Genomic DNA, 8931 nt, shown 5'->3' on the forward strand with positions numbered 1-8931 from the left:
TTAACTGGCTCACACACATCCTTTCACTTCACATTTTGCTTTAATACATTTTTACAATATAAGGTCATTGGAACACTTGAACATAACATTTTACTGCAGATACTCTATTAATCCCACGAGGTGACAATGGATTTGCCACCATATTTACACATTAAAAAAAAACACATCAGAGAGACTTGAGCACTGATGGAAACACACACAAATCATGACCAATGCAAAATCTATATTCCGTGAATAATCTGCTAAACACTATATAATACAATATGTACAAAATATGCATCAAAAGCAAAGGAACTATACAATCATGGAGGACTGTAAAAGTCATGAAGTGTTTATTATTAATTGGAGTCCTATTGGGATGCATCAGGGTCACACACTGGACATAGCCTTCACTTTGCACCATTGCCTTTGTGGGGAATGGGATTATACAAATTCATGGTCGCACAACAAGTCAATTGTTTCCAAACCAGTGTCCAGGCCATGTTATTCAAAGGTCCTTTTCACAGTTTGTATCAACAGAATCTACAGTACATCACAAGTTCCATGGGGATGCTGTGGGATCATCTTTAGATTTCCTCAGTTCATGGACATTTGTTCCAAAATGCGATTGTATCCTGCACCATCATCCAAAGACCAGGTGCAGTGTCATACAAAACTCCTTTAGTTCCAGTTACGCTCAAATGACTTGGACTGACCATTAAAATTAAGACCATCTGAACTTACCCTGGACAGTACAGACCTGGCTCCTACTAGGGTTTACATCTTCGTCCCCACTATTGGAAGGTTTTACAAAAATGTTTTTTCCTTGGAATTGTGTTTTAGGGTTTTAGGCCATGTATTAAGGTCATAATTGGTTTAATCAGTACACCACAAAACAAATGTGTCAGCCCCAACTTTTATTTAAAAATGGAGTCTAGATCACATTTACTATGTAGTGGACAGAAATTGGACCCTACTACGTCTCAGGCCAATGAACCTCAAACTGGATTGTTGTAAAGAATGTCCTAGGGGCATGAATCTGGTAAGGATAATATTAATAACATGTCAAGTTTACATGAAAAAGATAAAGTTCTAAATCATACATATTTTGGCTGAAGTTCACGAGAACTCATGCATACCATTCTGTACATATGTTAACAGAACCTTTACCTGTTCTTGTTCCCATAAACAGCGTTGCTCCCTCGGTGTCTGATTCCTACAAATGAAACCGCAACTCAATAAAACATAAAAAGTGGAACTCTCGAGTCAGTAGAAATAACGGAACAAGTTATGTCATCTATCTCCTTGCCACAGTGAGTATGTTATAAAATACAGAGGGTGCACATGAACATACCTCTATAGGTGTTTGTAGGCCTTTATGTACATCTGTAGGCCTTTGTGTCTCTGTAGAAATAGAAGCATTAGCGTTGAGACAAAATAATCAATATCGTCATATGACCAGTAGGCAGTGGTATTGTCAGAATTGACAAAAACTGGATATTTCTCACTGTTCATCTAGGCCAGGAATGGGCAACTGGTGGCCCTCATGCTTTTGAAGGCCCTCAGAACAATATTCCCAAAAAACAACCTTTTTTTTTCTCTGAAACTCAGTCAGGGTCTCAACTTACTGTTTATAAGTTAGAATAGTAGAACACACAAGATGCCATTTTGAAATTTCGTTTTGCATCAGCAGTTTCTCTTATGTCAGTTACTGATAGTCAGTCAGTTATCCCATGTCAGCAAAACATTTTTAGACATCTAAGTTAGTTTAGTGGCCAGCTATCTAAACGTATCATGGTCGGAATTACCGGTCAGGGGGCCCTCATTGAATTTGTTAGTCTCACTCAGATATCATATTAAAAACTGCAAACATTTCCCTCTGACCCATGGCAAAATGTGCAGAATTACAGCAAACTTGCTTTTCATTTTCTCTACACCCTAAAACTTAACAAATGTCTCTCTGGTGTCAAGAGGGCCACTAAAATATGTTGCTCACAATGTGTCTGTGTGTGTATGGCGGGGGTGTTGCCCATCCCTGATCTAGGCAATTAATTAAAACAATTCCCTCCCACCAAAATAATCTTACCAGATAGGTTTTTTCTTCGTTTTCTCATAAAAATAGATACTGCAATCACTGCTGCTATCACAGTTAGTACCACCACCACCACCACAGCAGATAGTATTACAGCTATGGGAAGGGAGTTCTGTGGTCCACATTCAGAGTCGGACCAATGAGTTCCAAGTTTAATTTGCTGACGCTTCAAGGTATCACATCTATAATAAGAGAAATAGACCACTGATAATCAACAATTTAGTCATCCAACATTTAGTTTTACATTTCTATGTGAGCATATTATTGTAGTATTTAGTTTATATTTTGGGGAAAATAACCATTATACATGAGCCCCACTTACTGTGTGTGTGGCTGGCAGGATGTAAATGATCCATCTGAATAGGTATCACCAGTACAGTCAGAACACACAGTATCTGTAGATGTTGTTCCTGCACCAACACAGGGTGAAACTCATTAAGGATCCTAACTTGAGATGTGCTTAACTCACGACTGCATAAATCATGTACTGATGTCAATGGAAGATTTGCATGAAGACAAACCTGTGTGACTGATGTATTGACCAGGTTTACAGCTGCTGTGTCTCTGGGCTGCTCTACAACCATCCTTAGTTGGGTCATGACAGTAGAACCCCTCCAGTGTCCCACAGACCGTGTCTGATGAAGGTCTACATGACTGCTTTACCTTCAATCCAAAGCCAGGGTCACAGTTTGTACACAGTATGCATGCCGTAAGACCATTGGGTTCATCAAGGAAAGTGGAGTCGGTACAGGGGGCACAGGAAGTACTTGTCAATTCTGTACAGTGTTTATGTACCCGGTTTCCTGTGGGATAGAAGGTGAGTGTCATGGATTGATTGGTATTGAAATGTATTTTCTTCATAATAATCCATATAGTATACAGAGCTGGTCCTTACCTGGTGAACACATAGGACAGCATTCATCACCTGTTCTGTACTCTGCTCTACCACATGCACTAGAGCGCTCAATGGTTAGAAACACCAAAATGATTGGTAGATCTATCTGTAAATAGAGAAAATGAAAACATATCACTGTTTAAAAATCTGTTTTCGTCTATTTTGTACAGCAATGGTTTCATAAAACCAGTATATTAGAGTCAATGCGGCAGGGTGGTGGGGTCACACTTGGGTAAAGCAGGGTTGAAGAGTTTGGGGTTATGGTGGAGTTGAGAGGAGCGATTGACAGTTTCAAGTTGAGAACTCATATTTAATGTTTTCCATGTTTCCATTTGCGTTGTCAAGGCCATCTCCCTTCTGGAAGATGTGACTATGTTCAAAGACTAAAGAAAATTCTAGACAAATTTCAAAACAGGGTTTATAATTAAAGTTAGAATTTGACAGTACGCTCAGAGTATTCACAATTTCTATCAGGTGCCAAATGCGCCTACAGCTGTGATATGAAAGGTTGCCAAGCCACTAGGTTTACACAACCGAAATGTTTAACATACTATCCATTTTGCTTTGAAACTGAGCCATGGTTCTCCAATCCTCACCATCTCACTGGAATAAGGGGCACCACCCTGGATTCTTAGGAGTTTTGAATTATAACAATGGCACAATCCCTGTTGTCTTCAATCTTAACGTAGACCTTGAGTCACAGCCTAATACAACTATTGGAAGACAAGGGAAAAGGTTTAATACACAATATTGAAATACACAGCACAACAAACGAATGGTAAGATCTGATTCATTCGATTCAATGCAATTTCATCTTTGATGGTAATGTTCTTGTATTTCAGTGTAATGTGAGCCAACATTTTCAGCCTGGACAGCTGCTATTTACCTGTCTTTTGACGAATCACTATCGTCTGAACGAACATCGGCTAGCACACGCATTTCAACCCTTGAGCCAGCGGGTACATTAAACATGCTACATTACAGTCTGTTCAGACTGCAGACATTCAGACTGAAGCAATGGCGCCGGCTCCTCTAACAACTTTCAAAACGAGAAGGTTAAACGTTTATTCTTTTTTTATTTTAAAGACGGGTCAAATATGCCTACAGTAATTAAACACAGTTTCCACGACCAGGCAGCATTTCGTAAGCAGTACCCCAAAAAGGGCTTATTGTCCCTGGCCCAAAAACAGTTGTGGCAACCACAACTCTATCACAACTTAATAACATGACCAGTCACCTTACATTTACATGTTTGTAATTTAGCAGACGCTCTTGTCCAGAGCGACTTAAATTTAGGGCTGTTCCCAACTAAAAAAAATAACTTGGTCGACCAAGAGTCGTCTGTTCTTTCGACCAATCGATTGGTTTGAATTTTAAAACGTGTATTTTTCAAAATATAGACATATCCTATGTGTTTTATTCACACATGTTTTATATTCAATGAGCTTGTCTGATCCTTTAAGCGCACTGTTTGATGAAATAATTAAGATGCAAATGAGAGAGAGTCCGACCAGCGATTGATTTGATTGTGCCGGGCCTGGCTCAGACTTGCTGCACTGTGTAAAAAATAAAAAAACAGCGAGTGACTGTGTGACTAGCACCCTTTGTCTCCCTCTCCTCTCTGCTGCAGCGACCACCAGTGTTTTTCGCGCTGTTTGTGTTGCTGAAGCTGCAACATAATTACAGACATTTCTGAATTAAATGTTCTGTTACCGAAATCATACATTTGTTTAGAAAAAAACTTCCTTAAACCCTTGCTCTCTTTACGTGACATGTACGCATCGCATGCACGTGACCAATAGGGCCTGACATATAACATATCATATTCACATCCATAAATTGGTTATAACAAACTTTGAACACCATAACCGCAAAATGGATACAGAGGACGTTACAAATAAACTCAAAACGAGGGAATGTTTACTGGTTGCTCATGAAGTAAAGGGGAAGTCAAATGTGTGCAATAAATGTGACTAGTTGTGGAAAATACTGGAGATCAAGAAAAAGAAGGTAAGGAGCAAGCGTTGAGTGCATTTTAGGTGCTGTTAGATTACAATATAATTTTGTCTGTTGTAACTTTTTTTGTTGAGCCTTTATTACAGAAAAGACTAAAAACAGTCACATTCATTTGTGAATATAATTTCCAAAATGGAACGGTTTATTTATTGTTTAAGTGAATTATTCAAGGCTTCCTTTATTTTATAACCAAAATGCTTGATTGCATTTCAAATCATGAATGACTCGTATGCTGTGTGATGACATGAACGAATGAATGATACAGTAGCCTATATAAGTATTGAAATATAGGCCTAAGTAAGTTAGGGTATTAAGACTAAACAGAAAGCGCTCTTAGGCCTACAGCTCAATGGAGTCTATACAAGGCTGCTATACTAAGCCTACTAATGATTTAAATATATATTTATTTAACCTTTTCTTTAACTAGGCAAGTCATTTAAGAACTAAATTGTATTTACAATGACGGCCTACCCCGGGCGATGCTTGGCCAAATGTGCACCGCCCTATGGGACTCCCAATCACGGGCGGGTGTGATGCAGCCTGGATTCGAACCAGGTACTGCAGTGACGCCTCTAGCACTGAGATGCAGTGTCTTACTTATTACTATAACGATGATCATAACAATAAGGAGATCAACAACAAAAAAGAGGGTTATTATTTTTCTGACAATTTGGAACACTAAATAAATGATAAATGTTACCAGAGGCTGGTCAAATGAAAAAGTGTAAAGCCTTTATTACAGCAAAGCAAAGATAAACAACAAACACCAAAACAGGCAACAAAAGCAGGATTTGTCTTATTTCTGTAGATATACATGGATGATTTATAAAGCCAGACACATTTAACAGTTATGCTATTGATTATATACCTATTTAAGTTGGGGTTTCCTCTCTCCTCACTTTTCTTAGACAATAAGGCAAGGGCTGTTTCCTCTTCTCCTAACTCTGCTGCTGCCTCCGCCACATTGTTCTCAACACCAATATGCTGGTTAACTTTGCTATTATGCACATAGCAAGATGGTCTAGGAAAAGGCGCCAGTTCAACAGCGCACTGGTGTGTTTCAGAACACCGGACAGTGACCACTATCCAACGCAAGAGAAGGCGCATTTGTTATAAAATACATTATTTTTTATTAGCATTGCACCATTGTTCTTAGGTAATGTAACCATGTACAATTTCAGTAGCAGATGTCTTAGAGTGATGGACTGTGCCATCCCCACGGCCTCCACAATGGATTAATCCACTCAGACAAGCGTGAATCAGACAGGTGTCTTGTACACCATGATAAATAAAATGTTTTTGCTACTGCTCGACATTAAGAAATCTTGGTCGACCAAACAATCGACCAGTCGACTAAATGGGGTCAGCTCTACTAGCAAACTATTTACTGGGCAATTGTGTAGGGACTGGACAATACGTATTTGGCACAATCCCTTCAAGTTGGCAGGTGCATTTCATTCCTCAATGGCTTTACTTTTGATAATTTAACTGTATTTACAGGTTTTGACTTCAGGCCTGACGTACACGGGGGAATGTGCCATGTTTGAGGCAAGGATGTTTAGCTCTGTTGGTGGAACAGACTTGTAGCCCATTTTAATGTAATGAGCTATGGTTTACAGTAAACCGATGGCATGGTTGCACTGTCCCTGGTCAGCTTTGCATTCCATTCAGTCTCCATGATGGACTTTCAGAGAACTCCACCTGGGGAAAAAGTGAGTTAGACAACACAAGTAGACCTAATATGTATTTCAATACACCATAAGGGACTCAAAGAAAAGCTAATGATATGGATTGTCCATACAATTCCATAATGTATTAATTTAGGCTAAAACAAAGCAGAACGCAAGAAAGGCACCTTAACGATATTTATTTTTTTAACTTGGAGGTTTGATTATTGCATAGACTTATGGATTTTCAGTAGTGATTCGTTGTTTTTTTTAATACTACAAAGTATTTTTATTGTAAAACGGGCCCAAATTATTCAATTTGGGTCTATTAATTAAATTAACTGAAAATCCATAAACCATTTGCATTTCATCAGCGCGTTTAGGAAGCCGATTTGAACTTGAAAATAAAGGGATATCATTTCAGAGAAAGTGGCTTGATTATTGTAGCGGGTGTGGGTGAAAATGGCAATTTGGTACATTTTACACACATACAGTACCTTCCATTTATGGATTGCGCGGTCGTGGCATCCTAGAGCACCACTAAAACGCATACCACCACGCTTGCCATTTGAGTCGTGCATTCAAGCGCATTTCTAGCTTTTTCAAAAGTAGTCATCCTAATTTGCACGTAGAAGCAGCCATACTCAACTGACACCCCTACTTACCTAACTGACCAGCAAACTACCTGAATTATGTAAAGACCATTCTTTCAAATTGAGCAAAATGACCTTGCCCTCGCACTACACCTGCCTGCCTCACATTGAACCAAGATGACAAGCACAGCCACAACATGGAACATTGGCTAACTCACGTTACTTGGCTACGAAGGTTGTATGTAGCAATAGCTGAAAGGATTCAGTAACATAGTTTATTTTACAATGTTAAAATAGCAACGTTACACCTTTTGTCAACCTACGACGTTACGTTAGCTAACAGTAGCTTAGTTACCTAGCTAGCAATAAAACGCATACTGTGTACATAATCTTACCTTGTAACGTTACATCGTGAATGTAATGTTAACCCTCGATCCAGTTGGACTGACTTGGACAGTGACTGACGTCTTCATCTCCCCATTTATAGATATACATTGTAGCCGGAAATTCCCTCATGTACTTTCTGTATTGATTTGTTGTTCATCAAAATAAAATAAAAAAATATATAATAAAAAAAATGTAGCCGATAAACTGGAAGTCCACGCCATCGTTGTTTACACTGGCGACATCCGGGGGTTTCCCACCTCAGCCCCGCTCGCTTTCGGTTTCACAATGGCGGATATACCACAGATCTTTTTTTAAATCTTAGTTTATACTCCGGGGTTTCCACAGCCACAAAATCAATATAAGAAACAACAGTTTTATTTAAGGTTAGGCATAAAGTTAGCAGTGTGGTTAAGGTTATGTTTACAATCACATTTTTTAAGCTACATTGTAGAAATAAGCGGCACTAGTAACTTTTAACTATTTTAACAAACATACTCGATCGCCATATTGGGCTGCAGCTACCCATACTAGTTCCTGTTATACTCAGATACATAAACATTGTTGTATACGCGGGTTCATTTGACTCGGGTAGTAGATAAAGGGGCTTCATTGTCAAAAACCCCGAAGTATCCCTTAACCATTTTTAGTTAAAACATGCTCTCAAACACAATTTAAGGCGCTCTAGATTATAGCCTCCATAGTTATACTGTAGTCAACAGTGTAGTCACTCACTGCTGTACGGTATACGCAGCAGCCAGAACGTTCGACGTCCCTAAATCCAGTCAACTCACAATTATTGCATGGCGGCGTTTGACGACATAACAAACAAAAATCATCTTGCAAAACACGACACTATGCACATTCAATCAGTATTGAATAATTTTACCACACACTGCAGTCTTACCTGATTAACGACTAGTTTGCTATCACTTTCGTGTGAGGGCAGGTTGCCAGGTCTAGCAAAAAAATTATAATTGTATTTATTTATTTATTTACATTTACATTTACATTTAAGTCATTTAGCAGACGCTCTTATCCAGAGCGACTTACAAATTGGTGCATTCACCTATTTCACCTTTATTTCATCTGGTAGGCCAGTTGAGAACCAGTTCTCATTAACCTGGCCAAGATAAAGCAAAGCAGTACGACCTAAACAACACAGAGTTACACATGGGATAAACAATCATACAGTCTATAACACAGTAGAACAATCTGTATACAGAGTGTGCAAATGAAGTAAGGTGGTAAGGCAATAAATAGGCCAATAGTGATGAAGTAATTACAATTTAGCCATTTACACTG

The 8931-nt window shown here is 38.8% G+C and overlaps 1 protein-coding gene across 3 annotated transcripts; it reads right to left on the minus strand.

Moving 5' to 3' along the window:
• Positions 1 to 21: 21 nt before the first annotated feature.
• LOC129829561 (tumor necrosis factor receptor superfamily member 14-like) lies at positions 22 to 8576 on the minus strand. 3 transcript variants are annotated; one of them, XM_055891331.1, is made up of 9 exons: positions 7638 to 8499; positions 3518 to 6683; positions 2967 to 3072; positions 2593 to 2874; positions 2394 to 2481; positions 2066 to 2253; positions 1334 to 1383; positions 1150 to 1195; positions 22 to 1018 (listed from the first exon to the last, which is right to left on the minus strand). In XM_055891331.1, exons 2-9 carry the CDS (start codon positions 3563 to 3565, stop codon positions 1005 to 1007), a joined length of 822 nt encoding a protein of 273 aa, XP_055747306.1. In that variant the 5' UTR covers positions 3566 to 6683; positions 7638 to 8499; the 3' UTR covers positions 22 to 1004. The 3 variants fall into 3 exon arrangements, with proteins under 3 accessions (XP_055747306.1, XP_055747305.1, XP_055747304.1); XM_055891330.1 differs by lacking the exon at positions 7638 to 8499 and adding an exon at positions 8534 to 8576 and having other exon boundaries at positions 22 to 1195; positions 3518 to 3679; XM_055891329.1 differs by having other exon boundaries at positions 22 to 1195.
• Positions 8577 to 8931: the final 355 nt, after the last annotated feature.

This window comes from Salvelinus fontinalis, chromosome 31 (assembly GCF_029448725.1).
Source record: "Salvelinus fontinalis isolate EN_2023a chromosome 31, ASM2944872v1, whole genome shotgun sequence".
NCBI classification, from domain to species: domain Eukaryota; kingdom Metazoa; phylum Chordata; class Actinopteri; order Salmoniformes; family Salmonidae; genus Salvelinus; species Salvelinus fontinalis.

Bases quoted from the DNA above. Each gene is read 5' to 3' on its own strand.
- LOC129829561 (XM_055891330.1), bottom strand. From the start codon at position 3,565: ATGGTGAGGATTGGAGAACCATGGCTCAGTTTCAAAGCAAAATGGATA. The intron at 3,073-3,517 runs GTATGTTAAACA...CTCTATTTACAG, and splicing joins GTTTCAAAGCAAAATGGATA to ATAGATCTACCAATCATTTT. The intron at 2,482-2,592 runs GTTTGTCTTCAT...GTGTTGGTGCAG, and splicing joins TCAATACATCAGTCACACAG to GAACAACATCTACAGATACT.